The 17,871-nt window shown below is 43.6% G+C and overlaps 1 protein-coding gene across 2 annotated transcripts in view; it reads right to left on the bottom strand.

The window, feature by feature from the left end:
* Window positions 1–558: 558 nt before the first annotated feature.
* Window positions 559–17,871, bottom strand: part of C4_2H8orf48 (chromosome 4_2 C8orf48 homolog) — a 283,223-nt gene continuing 265,910 nt past the window's right edge. For both annotated transcript variants that reach the window (XM_078640112.1, XM_078640114.1), the window contains one exon: window positions 559–8,182. In XM_078640112.1, coding sequence (XP_078496238.1) covers window positions 8,081–8,182 — 102 coding nt within the window. In that variant the 3' untranslated portion in view covers window positions 559–8,080. The remainder of the gene's footprint in view (window positions 8,183–17,871) is intronic.

Raw genomic sequence — 17,871 nt, 5'->3', positions numbered from 1 at the left:
GAATGGTCTTTTTCGGATTGATTTTTCTCCATGAATGTTATGGTAGAGATTTCCCCGCAGCTGGTTTCTCTCCCTGAACGGGAGGATTATGGCAATTTGCACTAGTTATCCAGGAAAATAAACCACAAATTGATTGTCACAAGTGTGGTTATGAGCATGCACTGGAGTCCAAATGAGTTTCTTTTTTGCCCGCAACACACATTAGGTAACACGGGTGGAATAAATGATTGCAGATCCTGGCATGTGGATCTTTTTTTTTATCACACCTGATTAACCTAATAATGTATTTACTGTTGCGAAATGTATGAATTGCCTGAATGAAAGATTCTTTATAGCATGTGTTATTTTGTTTTCCAGAACAAATCGATGACAGAACAGTAGGTTTTGCGGTTCAGTAAACACTGTATGGGTGCACCTTAGCGTGTACCCATTTCTAGTTCACCCGTCCTGAAGAAAGCCTTGCTACAACAAACAAAGAGGCTGAAACATGTAGACGTGGTCACTATTATACCACGGATGTCTGTGACCAAGAAAGCCATAGAAGACATCCACCAACTATGTTTTTAATCTCGTCTTATGACCCCACCAATAATTGTTTTTTTTTTTAATTTAAGGAATCATAGAGGCAATCTTAAATATCACTTTCACTTACCACTCACCTTGCACACAAAAAAACGCTCTGAGTTCTAAGGATTCCATCAATTGTGGGTGGAATGCTCATTCAAGGACTTTTTCATGATAGTGTATGAAGGACATGAGCCTGTAGCTATTCAGGTATGTTGGTTTTCTGATGGCAGTTTTGAATGCAGCAGAGACAAACAAACCATATAGTATGAAAATGGAATGCAAGGTGAGTACCAAACCAAGACTAACATCCAAGGAACTAGGGCCCAGGGGGAGCAAGAAACCACCACAGGTAAGTAACTAATAGTTGCTAGGTGCCCGTGTGCAGAGGTGATACCCCGGGTCAGTGTCAATAGGCTAACGTGGGGAAGTCGCAGATGGAGTTTTAGTATTTCGGGGCCCTTACCAGAGGATGGCGAGGAAACCTGTTGGAACCAGGGAGGGTGGAGGACACCCTCACCTGTGAATACCCAGAGAACCAGGATACCTACACCAGGGAGCCCAGGTGCATAGGTGTAAAGTGATATCGGAACCGCCCATTTCCAACTACTACAGAGTCTCGTGGACCAGGTCAGTAGAACCCAGACGTGGACTCTGGATGAGGAGTGCGTGCAAAAAGAGGGGACAGACTCCAAACCATGCAGAGGTGTCCCAGAGCAGCACAATGCCAGCCCTTGTTGGAGGTACTTTGCTGTAACACAGTAGTCTTGAGGATGCAGCTGTGGAGCCCAGGCAACGATGCAGGAGCACAGGAGCCATCCACAAGCTGTCCTACGCCAGATGAGGAATGCAGGAGGGTCAGTGGCTGGCAGGACCACCACCAACAAGCCTTTGCAAAAGCAACAGACATGTTGCAGGAAACAATGCTTAGTTGCAGAACAGCAAGGTCTGTGGGACTCATCCAACAAGGATGAGTCGGGCCAGCCCTCAGCAAGCAGGAGAGCCAGCCGGAGACCAAAGGAGGACCCTATGGCAGCAGGCACAGGGAGTCGAAGGGAGGCCTCTACCACAAACAGAGGATGGATGCTAATGTTGCAGGAGATGCAAGGAGGACATAACTCTTGAAGCTGTGCGGTGCTGGAGGCTGGGGCTTCTTGAAGTCTGAAGATATCAGACAGGAGAGAAAAGAAGCCTTGGCAATGGCAAACAGACGCAGTGCACAGGGATACAGTTCCGGTAGGCCGGAGAGGGATTACAGTCTTCCAAGTTGCAGGGAAGACTGTTCAGGCCTCTGGAGAGCCAACAAACCACCCCTGTGGGGCAGCAGGATCCACAAGTTGGTCGTTGTCAAGGTGCCTGTGGATGCAGGGTAGTGACTCTTTGACTCAAGGGGAGATTCCTTCTTGCTATTGTGATGCATGCAGAGACGTGGGGGACTCATGAGGATGCACAGCCACAGATGTTGCAGAACTTGGAAGAGCATGGAGACGAAGTTGCAGTAGGAGCCTTTCTACCAGAAGCAGTTCTTGTCATGGTTCTTGGCTCGATCCAGCAGCAGAGTTCAGTGCCCAACACAAGAAGAGTAGTTAGACAAATCTTCAGGCGAAGCCGGTCGGTTTCTAATAAGAAGTCTGGTTGAATCTAAAGATCCACCCTCAGGGGAACCATTCAGTAACTCAGAATACTTCTGCAGTGGCCCACTTACCAGAGTGGGTCAGGGACACCACTCATGTGGACTAACCAGTCAGATACTGCCAGGGGCCTCTGCCCATCTAAGATTCAAGATGGCAGAATCAAGTGGTCACCTGGCAGAGCTCTGGGCACCTCCAAGTGAAGGAGCTGGACAGGGGGGTGGTCACTCCCCTGTCCTTTGTCTAGTATCGCACCAGAGCGGGAGCCAAGGGCTCCTGGACTTGGGAAAACTGGTTTATGCAAGGAGGGCACCAAATGAGCCCTTCAAAGCAGTCTGCAGGCACTCAAGCACCCCCACCCCAGCCTAAGACACCTATTTCAAAAGAAGAGGTGGTTACACCAATGAACTCAGGAGAGACAGCACAGACACTGGTGTCCTGATTAGCAGGATCTCAGTATATTACAGCCAAAACACTGACACCAGACAAAAAGTGGGGTAACTATGCCAGAAAGATCCTACTTTCCTACATAATCCCCTTTCAAATGAAAGAAGATTAGACTAACCTTGCGCAGTTGAGTCTTAATTTTCTAAGTGGAAATATCTGGAAAGTCCACCTGCATTGGCTTGTTTACTTTCAGGTCTGTGTTTCACTGACTAGTCCATCCCATGTAGGGAAACGGACTACCTTAAAAGTTTGGAATTTTCACCCTTTATCTGTTTGAGCCATATGGGGGGCATGTGATCTCTCTGGAGAATGATTTGAGTGCCAAACAGATATGGCATCAACTTTTCCAAGGCTCAGACTACCGCAAAGGCCTCCCTCTTTACGGCTCTCTGGGAAGTCAACCTTCTGCTTATAAAAGCTACTGGTTGATCCAGCTCTCTTCATTGAGTTGTGATAACACTGCTTCTGTTCCTATCTCAGAGGCATCTGTCTGAACAATACATCATTTGGATTGCTCAGGACTCTGCAGAATGGGAGCTGAGCACATGACCTACTTCAGGGCATCAAAGACCTCTTGACAGCTAACTGTCCAATTCACCTTCTTAGGTATCTTCTAAGAGCTGAGATCGTGGAGGGGTGTAACAAATCTTCTGTAATACCCAGTCAGGCCCAGGAAAGCTCTGACCGGAGTCTGGGTAGTGGGAGAAATCCAATCCATAATGGTTTGGATTTTGCTCTCCAAAGGTTGAACTTGGCGCCCACCTACCAGGTGGCACAAGTATACAACTTTGCTCCGCCCTATCTGGTATTTACAGGCCTTGATAGTGAGGCCTGCCTTCTGCAAGACCTCAAGTACACTCCTGAGGTGGACCAGGTGATCATGCCTGGTGGAGCTAAAGACAGCAGTATCATCTAGATATGCTGCACTAAAGTCTTCCAGACCGGTCAGAACTTGATCCACCAACCTCTAGGATGTAGGGGGTATATTTTTCATACCAAAGGGCATTACTGTGAACTGGGAGTGTCCATGAACAGTTGAAAACACAGCGTTGGGTGTGGCAGCCTCCGAGAGCCTGATCTGCCAAAAGCCCGCAGTCAGGTCAGATGTGCTAAAATACTTGTCAGAAGCCAGTGAATGTATAAGTTCATCTGCCCTGAGGATAGGATGGATATCCATCTTAGTGACTGCATTGAGGCCTCTGTAGTCTACACAAATCCTAATTTCTCTTCTTTTGTCCTGGGAATGAGGTTTGGGCACAAGGATTACTGGACTAGTCCAAGAGTTGTCTGAAGGCTCAATGACCCCTACCTCTATCATCTTCTGGACCTCTGTCCAAATGCAATAACATGGTCAAGTTGCCTGTAGATTTTACTCGACAGGCAGGTTGTCAACTGTGTGCACTTCATGGGTACACCCGGTAGTCTGACTAAAAGTCAGAGAAAAAAGTTGTGCGAACTGACTGAATCTGTCCGCAATCAGTTTGTCGCTGGTGAGTGAGGCTGTCTACCAAGACTACAACATCTACTGAACCATCAACAGGGTTGTGTGAGAGATCATCAGGGAGAGGGTCACTCTCTTCCTCCTGTTCCTCGTCAGTTGCCATGAGCAAGCTCAAGTCAGGTTTGTCGAAGTAAGGCTTCAGGCGGTTCACATGAAGCACTCTATGGGGGCTTCTGGGAGTACCTAGGTCTACCATGTTGGTGACCTTACCTTTCTTCTCCAAAGTTGTATGGGGACACTCCACTCGTTTTGGAGTGCTCTTGGGGGCACAGGCTCCCACACCCACACCTTCTGCCCTGGCTGGTCAATAGTCTGCATAGCCTTTTGCTCATGCCATAACATCTGAAGCTGTACTCAGCCATAAGTGAACACAGGCCTAGCACGCAGTCGTCAATGTCTAGCTTGGGAAGTTTGGGAGGCTGCTCCCATCCCTCCTACACAATACCAAGTGGATACCTAACTGGCTGTGCAAACAGATGTTCAAATGGACTGTAATCTACTCCCTTCTGTGGAACCTTTCTGTAGGTAATAAGAAGGCACGGTAATAGGATATCCCATCTCCTCCTGAGATTGCCAGATAATCCCATAATCATACCTTTGAGGATTTTGTTGAATCTTTTAACTAACCGATTGCACTGTGGATGGTAAGGTGTTGTAAATTTATAATTTAATCTACACTCTTTCCACAGCTTTCAGGTAGCCAGACATGAAGCTTACACATTGGTCTGACACCACCTCCTTAGGAAAACACAGTCTGGAAAAGATTACCAAGAAGGCTTTGGCCAATGCAGGAGCTGTATTGGTACTACGTGTAATAGCTTCTGGGTATCTGGTGGCATGGTCTATCACCAAAATGATATAACTTTTCCTAGAATCTGGGGCAAGTCTCCCTCAAGAGACTGATTCTCACTTGAAATCTGAGGAGATGATGAATTTTTTACCCTTCCTACCTCTCTTCTTGAAAGCAGTCTGGGCCATTATTTCAAGCTCCACAACTTCTTGATTTCCTTATTTCTTGACCTGTGCTCTAATTGCCACAAAACGCTTTCAGAGATACCAAGTATTGCTGTCGGAGTCCTTAACTCCACTTCAGCCCATGTTGAAGTCTCCAAATGATTACACATGAGACACTCTACAGGAAAGTTTGAGGATACCACAACTTTTTTTTTAAGGCCAGTAACCCACTCCCAGCTAAAGTTAACCACTGCCACGGGGTAGCACTTATGATATTATCAGCGTTGGTTACTTGGTAAGTGTGCCCAAGTAAGATCTGTTCAGGTGAAAACAGTTCTTCAGCCACCATGGTGACACTGGCACCTGTATCCCTGTAAGCTTGTGCTTCAATATTATTGAGGAGAAGATGCTGCCTGTATTGTAGTGGTCACTACTACTAGGCAAGAGTCCACTGCAGTACCTAAGGTGAACCCAGCTAAACCCTTGGAGGTAGTACTGCTACTAGTGCTACTGCTAGGGGCACCAGGGGAACATTTAACAAGCAGAGCACCAAGGTTTCTTATTATTATTAGAGGAAGAGGAGGATTTGGACCCACACGAAGACGTTTGTGGACCTATAGAAGACTCTTTCTTGGTTTTGTTTTAGGTTTCTCTCCATCTTTCTATTGGGGAATTAAAATTATTTTCCTTCTGGTCACCCCCTCTAAGAGACTTATTGTTCACCTTAGTGGAAACCCATTTGTCTGCCTTCTTTCCCAATTCTTGAGGGGAGGTGAGATCAGAGTTCACCAGGTATTGGTACAGTTTTTCAGACACACAGTTATTAAGGATGTGGTTTTTCATGATCACATTTTTCAGCCCTTCATAGTCATGTACATTACTACTATGTAGCTAACCTTCCAGGGCCTTAACTGCACAGTCTATAAAATCAACCCAGTCTTGTGATGTCGCTTTCTGAGGATCTCTGAACTTAATTCTGTATTCCTCACAGGTAAGCCACAAGCCTTCAATAAGTGCCTCTTTCAAGATCTGGTAGTTGTCTGCGTCCTCTTTTCTTACAGCCAAAAGTTTGTTTTAGTCTTTGTCTGGAAAGGAGAGCCACAGAATAGCTGCCCATTGCCTCTGGTGGACCTTGTGGATTTTACAGGCTGTATCCAATGCAGTAATCCACTTGTGGACGTCCTTCCAGTTTTGTAAAGAGGAACTATATTGCTAGGACTCTTTGTGTCAAAGTGTTCCTCCCCAACGCTGTAGACTCTTGTGCTGACATTAAGGGGATCTAACCCCAAATTCTTCATTTCTCTCTCCACCTCCAGGGATTCCCTATCAAGAGCAACTGCTCCTTCATCAATCTGAGGTTTGCTATCTCAAATCGGAGCATGCTGTACTCTGTATCTAAAGCTCCCCCCCCCCCCCCATGTTAGAGTAGATGGACCCAGAATGAGATCCTGAGGAGAATGAGGATGAGGAGGAGCTGTTCCTCCTAGGAATCCTCTGTACCAACCCATGGGGAGAGGAAATGGGCCTACTGTTGTGACTCCAGTCTGTACCATCAGTACCTCCCTCTACAGGTATAGGGTTATCCATAGGAGTCTCTTCTGACTCCTAATGACCATGTCCAGAGATAGAGCAAGCAGTACTAAGTATCTCTTGTTCTTGTCCTGTAGGGCTATCTCTCTCACAAAAAGTCTCCCTGATCTAAGTGTCTCTCAAGGTTTTCTGGAAGTCATCTTGACAGAGTATCTCTAAGAGATAAGTCCTAGTGGGATTGCGACCTGTCTTGAGTTTTCTAGGCTTGCACAGGCCCCCAAGTTCCTGGAACCCAAGGACATTGTACCCAGACCATTGAGCCTGGCTAGTTTCCTCAACAGTAGACATTGTACTAGTGTAGTGTCTGTTTCTACATTGTAGTCTAAACCTCCAAAAGGTTTGGAGAAAGGATGCTGCTAGTCCTTTGACGCCTAATCCAAAGGTTTAGCAAAGACACCACCTATCCAGTATAGTGTATTGCCAAGTTAGTAGTGGTTTCTTGTGGAGACTTCACTGATGACAAAGTGGTAAAGCAATACAAGTCTTTATCTCAACTGCTGCACCACCACCGTAGGAGGATGGTTCAATATATGGTGTACACCTATTGGTGATGCACCATGCCCTGGTCCAGGCACCCTTGACATTAGAAGTTGTCCCCAATAACCACAGCTCTCAAGAAGGAAAAAAAGACTAGAACATCTAAAATGCACTAGGTCATAACACAAAGGTCTAATACTGAAAACAGTGCCCGTAATGTCCTGAAGGGAAGTGGACCTCCTAACCAGAGCAAAGGGTCAGAAGGTTAGTGATCCTGTAGGGCAGAACAAATGGTGAGAAAGTTAAGTGTTACTGAAGGGCACAGCAAGATGGCGTTCGCAGATCACAGCATTAAGATGGATCATTGTTGATGAGGTTTAGGTGGGAGACTATGGAATCAAAGGTGCGGGCTGCCGAGTTTGTAGGTCATCAACAACAGATGATTGTCTCATGTTTGTAATGATGTCATATGGTCATTTATTAAATCTTTTAAAACTGTGGGCATGCTTTTTACTACATTTAATTTTTACATAATGACCAGAAAAAAGTAATGTTCATGTTTTAAAACACCTTTGAAGTTCTTTCAATGTTCTTTTGATCTGCAGCTATCCTTGTAAATTCTACAAGTTGCGAGTGCAACTCCTTGGAAGCGAAAAAATCCGATGACAGTAATTAAAGAAGGGAAGATTTGTGTGGGGAAGTGAAGTTGTATTTCCATGCCAGTTTGAAATTTCACCTTTTCGAGTTTTAGCAGCTGTATGTCCTAAAGTTCTCAATTAAAGATTATACTGAACAGTGAGGTCCTCAACCATACTTGCACACAGCCTAAAGTCGAGCAGGAAGTTAGCTCTCTGCTACTGAAACCGACCAATCAAACGCTGAGAACGTATAACGTTGGATCCATGCCACAAACGCGTCACGTTGTTCTTGACTCCAAAAGTCTTTGCCATACGAGCTGTGGGTCATCCGAAAGTTTGGGTAGAGTTCTGTGTATTTCACCAATAAGTGTGATTGAGTCCTAAGGGAAAAAAAACACATTTATTTAATTATTCTTATTGAACATTTACTTACGTACAAAAACGATATTAGGCGCAAACAGCATAAGTTTAAATATTTGCTAGTAAATTTAAAAATAGCATCAACTAAAGTGGTTTTCTTTTTTAGATTAATAATTATTTTACTGCATTGTCTGCCTTCAAATCTTTTTTATAACAGTTTTGTAAAAATAAAAGATATATTACAGTAAAATGTCAATCAGTCAAAGCTTGTTGTAAAGCAATTTAACATATGCATATATTGCATTTTCAAAGGCTGAAGGATAAACAACCATTGAGAAAGCCAATAGGTCTCGGCAGTTAAAGTCATGACCTTTGCCAATGCTCTTTTTGGCTTGGACAGCAGCAGTGAATCCACATGCATCTGAGTGGGCAACTTGGAACAGGTTCTAAAACAATACAAGTTGCATTAAAGATGGCTGTCACAGGTGCGCATGCATACTCGGAAGCCGTCTTTGAATGTATTTTGTAATGTTTCCACAAATGCCATTCAAAGATAGCAGTTGTGGATAGGTACATATCCGAGGTGGGCATCTTTGAATTGGATTTATTAAATGAAAACAAAACGATTTACATATCCTTGCCACCTATATCAGCTATATTTTAAAATGGTACAAAAATGTTTTTTAAATGGCCACTCGTTCATTGCATGGCCGCCGACCAAGGTTTATTGCGGGGTCTCCATAGGAGTCTCAAGTATGCTGGGTATGGATGGTAATGTGTAAATGGTAAAAAAGACGTGTGGGTTCAAAAGATGTGGGCAATGGTGGTGGAGAAAGAGGGGGGCAAAATAGTCCTTGGCATGCACAGAATTGAATTTCTGAATTGTATTAATAGTGTTTTCGGCCCACAATGCAAAGCATATCTGCCTTTCACACACAAATAACATTTTATGCACATAGAAAAGACTAAAGTTGTAAAATAGAAAAACACTTACATTAAGAATGGAAGAAAAACCACATCAAAAAGTCATTATGTATAAAATACTTTAAAAAGCAAGTTCTTGGCAAGACAGCACAGTCCCACTTTGGCCTTTAGAATAGTTACAACTAAGAAAGGGTTTTAAATGACTTCAAGACCCGAGTGCATCACTTTGGGACACAAGAAAGCCTAGCAGTGTTCTCCTTCTGCACCAATTCCCGACCTAAGGTACCAGCTTTTACTCATATACAATCCAATTTGTTTCGTTGCATACCCCTACAGGTCAGTAAGAGAAAAAAGACCTGTTCATCTGGGTCACCTAGCTGCTCTCTATGCAGCAACTTGCTGATTGTGTCAATCTTATGATGTTATAGGGGGTTCAGTTCAGCATGAAATGTTTCAAATGCTCTATGGCGCCACACAAGCATTTGCACATAATTGTTACATTTCTTCTGCCCAAGGTTCCATTTAACATTAGACAACCTCCTCTTGCTAGGGCGAAAAGACTCATTCTCTCTGGTTAGTGAACAGGATTAAGTATAACTGTGCTCTCGCAGAGGGGGCGCATATCCCAATGTGGTGTCTAAGAGGTCGTTTTTTAATGCTCCTGTTTTGCATACTTTAGCTAGACATGCACATTGTCTGTCCACCATGGAGTTTATTTTCTTCTTCGAGATGGACTGAAGATTGCTTGGCTCTAGCACTGGTGTGAACTTCACACATCAAAGTCTTTTAATCAGAAGAAAGAGAGGGAAATCAGGCAGAAGTAAACTATGGCAGACCCTGGGGGGACCTCCAAACGAGGAGGAAGTAATTACAGATGGGGACCAGAAGACCTGTTATTGACATTGCTATAAGAGATACGCCCACAGGGGCGGTGATGCAATCAAATGATCATCCAATACCTATTTTGAACCAGTCATGATATGTCCTTTCCTCGGATGAGATTTCTCTTCTCAGCAATGGCCTATATTTTATCACTGAAAAACAAATTTCTTTACACAAAGAACTATTTAAATTCTTCTGTAAAGTATAACTCAATTTCTTTTGCGCAAATAAGGATCAATCCCTCACCGAGTCAGAGTCGGGCTGTGACTTTCATCTACCTTTTCCCCACCTATGGTGGGAATGTCCATGAACTTCTCACTTTTGAGAAACTGGTGTTAAGGGACATGACCCAATTGAAGCATGAAAGGGTATTTACACCTTTTACTATAACACTAGCAGAGAGACATGCAATACAAAATCTTAAAAAGGGCACCAGCATTGTGATAAAGCCTGCAAATAAGGGAGGAGGAATAGTGGTGCAAAATTTACAAGATTACGATACTGAAATTAAAAAACAATTGTCCAACACAACCATTACTTCAGACTGGCACACAATTGGTAGAATCAATAGAGCTCAAAAGGATGGATTCCCCACTACAAAAGAATGTGAATTTCTCAACAAAAAGCACCCCATGGTACCCGTGCTGCATACGTACACTGCCCATGGTATGCAAGAGCCTTGATAATCCACCAGATTGACCCATTTTATAAGACTGGCTCTGTTCTGAGCCCATGGGTGAATATATAAATGTCATCATCAAAGACATAGTGCTTACACTGGAGACCTATGTGCGTGATTAACCGGATAGAAAATGTGCCCTTCAATCCCAACAGAGAGCTCTTAGAATACAAGGAGATAACATCCAAGATAACTAACATGTGCCAAAATAAGAGTATACTTATCATTGAACACACTCTAGAAGCCCATCCTAGACCTCATGAGGTACCCACCAAATGTAATATTGATCTCCAAAGAATTGCCTTGACAAACTAATTATGTTAAATACGGTAACCAGTACTATCAACAATTTGGTGGTAATTCAATGGGTGTGGTTTTTGCATCAAACTTGGCAAATAATTATATTAAAGATTTTGAAAGTAAACTTGCCTTGAAAGATTGCAATCGACATAGGTCCTCAATAGGAGGAGTTTGTCTCATATCTAAAATCAGACTAAGCCCAACCTAAAATGTATATGTCACAGTGAAAATCAACAGATCTCGTTTTTGGATATTTTAATCAAATACAATAAAGACAAATTAATTACATCTTTATACAGAAAACCTACGGAAACACGTGTTTGTCATATCACAGTTTCCATCCATGATCCCTCAGATATGGCAACCTTTATGGCCAATGTCAAAGACTGTGGTGCAACTGTGCTAATAAAAGTGATTTTAAGAATGCCAACATACCGGAATTGTTAGAAAGAAGACACCTTAGGAAAATTGTGAAATCTGCACTCAAAAGGGGTTTGTATAACCACGGACAGGATCTCCTAACAACTAAACTTAAGAAAGAGTTTAATCAAATGGTTTGAATCACCACATTTTTCCCATAAAGCAATACGTTAATAGCATCTATTAGAAAACAGTGAAACATTATACAAACTATGGATCCTTTTCTAAAAGTACCATTGTTCTCTTTCAAACAAGGTAAGAATATTCCAGATCACCTAGTGCATTCAGCAGCCCCCAGAGTCTCCAAAACCAATACCCTTGAAAATCCATGGACCATCCAAGACCACTAAGAGGTCATTAAAAATGCGGCAGATATGTGATTTCCCTGTTTACTACCAACACTAAACTCATTGAACATGATTTAATTAATCTGGTATTATTTTTTTCTAATTGTAATACCACAAATGCGGTTTATTGTGTTTGGTGCCCATGCTCCTGATTTACATTGGACAGACTACCCAATATGTAAAGACACGCATTGGGCAACATCAGAGCAGGATTTGCTGCTGAGGTATTTTTGCTCCATTAGTAACATATTACATGGAAAGGCAACATACTGCCAGCAACATCAGATGGCCGGTAGTGTATGTGGTCAAGAAAAGAGGAGGTATTTCCTTCATTTTATGAAGGCTTGAATATAAATGGATCACTGTGTGTGACTCAATTTCAAATGCATTTAATTTTATTGAAGAATGGAGGTGATTTGTTTCATCACTCCAAGAGTGAGTCTGGCTTGTTTTTGGGACAGACTGTTTTGGATATCCCTTATGGAATAGTTATGGTAACAGTTTGTAGAAGGACTTCAATCGCTGATGTGAGATTATGGACTGTTTTATTTGTATTGGTGGTGGATTTATTTAATAAGTATGTTACGTTATGTCTTACCCTTTATTGTTTATTATTTATTAGTATATATTTTTTTCTCTTACTCCTGGCCCTGTACCACTAAATGCTATTTTATCCCTGGACGGTTAGCGGAGTCTACCTCTATATCAGCTGTTAGATGAGCAGTCTCTCTGGTTGGTGCCATTAATTTGTTCATTCTTTTCCTAAACTGGTATTGATTTATGCTCCCCTTGTTGTTATTTTTGGGATTCTTCTGTACTTTTCTGTATCCCCCTCCCCCAAAATTGATCATTTTCCACATTCTGGATTATTACCCTTGAGGTGTCTCACACCTGTTATTTATGCCTGCCACAACTGGGAAATGCGTGTCTCATTCGGCATCAAGTTGAGGCTTGGAATGCATACTGCGGTCCAAGCCTCGTTGTGGCGTGAACCTGAATAAACACTCCCCTAAAATGGATCATTTTCCACATTCTGGATTATTACCCTTGAGGTGCCTCACACCTGGGAAATGCGTGTCTCATTCGGCATTAGGTCGAGGCTTGGAATGCATACTGCAGTCCAAGCCTTGCTGTGGAGTGAACCTGAATAAACCCTCCACTTGAGCTTGCAACTGCACTTTTTCCCTGGCAGGGACAATTTCCAACCCTGTTAATGGAACGGAGCATCAACTTCAGCGTCAGCTCAAATTGCTCAGCCGGGCTTGAGGTTTGTGGTCTAGCTGATTCTGGCTTCAAACAGTTCCTCACAAGTCTTCTCAACATTTATCCTGTTTGGAGGCAATCTTCCTGCCCAATGAGGTAAGTCGGGATATGTTCTAACTTTAATTTATTCGCAAAAACATTATCATGGATTTAACCCTACAAGAACACATTAAAAGGGCAACTTTAACCCTTCACACTTTTTTTAAATCTTCACAGGACTAGCTCCCAGAGTAAGTACTTCTCTACATTACCTCACTTACTCACTGAGGTGCAACTGTGGTCTTTATGCTTAGGCTTTCCTCCCTATTAATTAGGATAATCTAGGTAAAATACCTTCACATACATAGAATTTTGGTTCAATATAGACCATCACTTTTCCTAATGGTTCTCCATTCCTTGTTGCAGATCTCCTAATACTATATGTGTCCTAATGAGATCAACATAGTAAGGGTCGAAACGTCATCGACACAGAGGAGTAACAATCAAACCAATAAAGGAATTATCACTTAATCAGTTGATTGGAGAACTGTAGATGGTCGTTTGCTACTAGCACATTAGCCCATTTTTATATTTTCATTGAAGTTTATGGTTTTGTTGTGTGGTGGGCGCTGCACAGGGGTCATATTGAATGGTCCTGTTTGTCTGTTTTATTGTCTCTTGGAGGCACTCCATAATTGAGGAGATACAATTATTTTTTTTTTTTTTTTTTTTGAGAGCCTTTATTGTCACATCAAGTAAATACAAGCATGGGCCTACAACCACCCCGGCCGGCGCTAGTCAAGCCATAAGTACAGCGATCAGTGTAAAAATTACAGCAGCCCGAAAATCGGGGTCCAATAATCGTCCAGGATATACCTCGTATTCAAGAGTACTATACAAGATTCAGGATTCGAGAAGGTTCATTTTACAATAAGGAAAAATCAGAATCAATGCCATACGGTCATACATGGTCCTACAATAGCAAGCACGAAGCAGGAAATCCGCAATTAATGCAAATACGTTGGAAGTATTGGGGGCAAGGCGTACGAGTCAGGATAAATGTCAAAACAAATACGTTTCATAGCAAAGCTGCACCCCACCCCTCAAAACGAAACATACAGCAGGAAACATGAAAAACGACGACACCAAAAAGGAAGAAAGACAAAGGGCCATAGAAACAAAGAAAGGACAAATGAACAAACCCCGTCCCCCTACCCCCCACCCTGCATCCCTGCAGAAGGCTACGGCCTATCCCCCCCAGCAGCGTGCCTGTCGCCCTAAATAGGAGACCCGAAATATAGAAAAGAGAAAGAGAAGAAAAAGAGAAAAAATGTGGGGAAGGGCCATCGATCTGGTCACCCGCCCCCCCCCCCCCCCCACCGCGACAGTAAACATCCCAAAAGCAAGAGCAGAATAGCCATGGAAAACATTAATCACCGATAGCCCAATCAATAACAGCCCCGCCGGGTGTCTCCCAAATCATCGTCAGCCAACAATAAGTTCCACTATGCCCTAGACGGTCTCACCCCTGGCCCTTTCTATCAATAGCAACAACATGTGTCCACTTATCAATCGGCATACAGAGCAGCATGGAGGGTCCAAGTGATCCGGGCAGACCGGGCAGTGTCGTTACTCCATGGAACTTCAGCCACCAAAACACAGCCGAGGATGCATGGCGGAAATCCGCCCGTGTCAGTATCGACCCCAAAAACATCCTCCAGCCGAACACAGTCGCACCAGCCAAGGAAAGAGAGTCACACCATCCGGTAAGCGCTGAAACGCCGCCAGGGCAGTCCCAACCATAGATCGACGTAGTCTCCCCAGCCTCCGAAGAGAAAAGTGCCTCGACGAGTCACTCACATGTACAACAGATCTGTTTAAATCGATCTCATGAATCAGGTCGTCTAGCGTCTCCACGAACAGAGGCGTAGCTGGAGCACTCAGCACTGACGCAGAGGCGGGCACATCGGTGCTTCCTTGAGATCGAACTAATTCCGTGTGGAACGGTGGGACAACAATGGCGGTCATCCTTCTTCCCAGATCCCGGGCATCCCGGAGCAGGGTCGTATGCAGGGTTGTTAGCGCAGCCAGTATATCTCTGGACGTGGGCTCCGTTTCGTGTCGCCAGACCCCAGGACTCTCCCTCACAGCAGCTTCTCTGCCTGGATGTGGTCTGCGCAAGAGGGCGCCATCCTAGCTGATCCGGCCTCGTCCCTCTCCACCTCACCTTGGGGCCGGGCCCCACGTTAAGGCGCAACAGGATTCACAACGGGGGCCCCGCAGGTCAAGGCAGGCTTCTCAGCGAAGGGCCACCAAAAGGCTAAACAAAATCCCCGCCGCTCCCCGGGAGACGCCCGCCGATTATGGAGGAAGCCATTAGTCAGGCTGTACCGCACATCCCACAAGGCACTCCGCTAGATGGACTGGGTCGGCACTGTCACCATCGGCCCATCAGATCTCCGGTGCCCTCCGGCCGACTCCTCACCTCCACCAGAGGCCGCTGTTGTCGCAGTCGAGGCCGGCTGCCCTCCTCACTCGACACCCCGGACCCAGCTCTATGAAGGCCGCAAAACAGTCAGGGACATTTCCAGGGGTCAGCTGCACGCAAAAGCCGCAGGAGCAAACGGTGAGTGAAAGCTGTCCTTCGCCTACTTAAATATGCCGTTACGGCTCAGGATAATTGCCAGGATGTATGCGCGGGGTGAGAAGGCTCACGGAGCCGAGCGTCTAAGCAGCCATCTCGGTCGCCAGCTAGGCTCCTCCCCCGAGATACAATTATTTTAAATGTTATTTGTGGAGGTCTTGCGTTAATTCATGGTCACAAAAGCATTGATTGCATGAGATTATTTAATCTTTAAAATATACATTACTTTTTTAATTATCCCAATGAGAACTATTGCAAAGAAAAGTGAAGATTACTCGAGTCAATAACAGGCTGAGTCTCTTGCTTTCTTTGAGCCAAAGCTTTGCAAAGGAGGGCTTGACGTTCATTTTAAAATGTCCCTCCAAAGCCCAGGCGACCAAGTTCTTACGGGATTCGTTTAGTCTATCTAGCCCATACATTATGGGAGCTATCTGACAGCACTCTCCACTAGCAGTATAGCCCAGATTAGATTTCATGAAAATATGATAGACTGAGGATTGTTTACACAAATCTGCACTTAAAAATGCCCATCGCAGCATTCAATCTTATCCAGGTCCCAAAGCTCTGCGCCATAAGAGATTTGACCTCCTATCTTTTCTTGAAAAACTTTGTCAATGTGGTTAGAAAATCGATGTCCATATTTTCCAAGCATCCTTATGATTGCATTTGCTGGTTCCTAAGCCTTTTCAAGGGTGTTTTCGGTATAGGTGGATCAGATGAGGTGTCTGTTGAATACTACCCCTAAGTATTTAAAAGAGTTGACTTATTCCATCTTGCTACCATTCATACAGAAGACTGATTTATTATTTTGGTTTGTCTTGAAAGTTATAAATTTAGTTTTTTCCTTTATTAATTTTAGTTGATTGCGTGACAATATTTTTCCATGGCTGCCTATTGTGCCTGTAGACCCTTAGGGATCTTAGAGATCAGAATTGAATCACCGGCATATAAAAGAGCTGGTATTTTACAAACATTAATCAAGGGGATGTTCTCTGTGGCCATTCTTACTTCCTATACGTCGTTGATACATAAAAAGAAAGAAGAGGGGGCTCAGAAGGCCTCCTTGTTTTACTACATTCTTGATGTAAACTATTTTGCTAATGAGCACTTTCTGGTTTAGTTAACTTGCGAAGTAGTGTCAGTGAACAATAGTTGTATTAGAGACAAGAGGGCTGTGTCAAAGCCCACAGTACTTAGTTTTTCTGGAAGGCGATGTCTTGGCACAAGGTCAAAAGCCAAAGTGAAATTAAGAATGCTACAAAAAGAGGCATTTTTGGGTGGGCTGAATTTGTGCACAATGTGAAGAAATGCAAATATCTGATTGACAGTTGAAAGTCCTTCTCTGAACCCACTTTCAATGGGAGAAAGGATGTTCTCTTTAGTGACCCAGTCATCCAGTGCTGTGACAATCGATTTCGTAAATATTTTACAATCAATATCTATTTGGCTAATTGGTCTATCAGACATCAGATCTTTTTTCTGGCATTTCTTGCAGATTGTGACTATGATCCTGTATTGCCACGAACATGGACACCAGACCTCTGCCGATATCTCAGTGAAGAATTCCATCAAAATGTTTGCTCACCAGTCTGGGTCTAAGAGGAACACCTCCAGGGGTATCATGTTGGGGTCAAGGGCCCTCCCCCTTTTCAGATCCAATTTTTTTCCCTCACATTTCTTTCTGATAAACTTGGAAAATGGAGCAGCCTTCTGAGGGCCAATCCTTTCCTGTTCTTCATCATGAAGATGTTTATCAACAACATCGTCAGGAGTGTGGCATGCACACAGCAGATATTATCAGGGGATACAAGCTGTGAGCGCTAAATGCTCATGAGTGAGATATACACATGATTAGGGAGAAAAACCATTGAATCAGGAGTTGAGAGATGAAATAGACAACAAAGCTATTCCAAATGAGTAAGGGGCTTACCCAAAGCCCACTCTAAGCATATGTAATTTACTGGAAACAATAGGTCTTGCTACCAGACAACTAAAGATATAAAAAAAGAGGAGGATACTGAAAAGAAAGAAAGCACTACGTGAATCAAAAAATCTGCAGATTAGAAGTACGTTTCAATATACATGTAGTATGGTAAGTTATGGTAAAGTGCATCAAGTATCAGGATCATTGATAACAAATCAAGGAGAACAATTCAATATCACTCAAAGATATTCATGGCAAATCACTGGGGGAAAAAATACGATTTTCTGTTGGCTTTACTATACACATAAACTAGCTAAGAGTATACTGTAAGAATTATGCACGGAGTC

This window comes from Lissotriton helveticus, chromosome 4_2 (genome assembly GCF_964261635.1).
Source record: "Lissotriton helveticus chromosome 4_2, aLisHel1.1, whole genome shotgun sequence".
NCBI lineage: Eukaryota > Metazoa > Chordata > Amphibia > Caudata > Salamandridae > Lissotriton > Lissotriton helveticus.
Note: the sequence above shows the minus strand (reverse complement) of the source record. Positions and strands in the feature narration are given on the sequence as shown.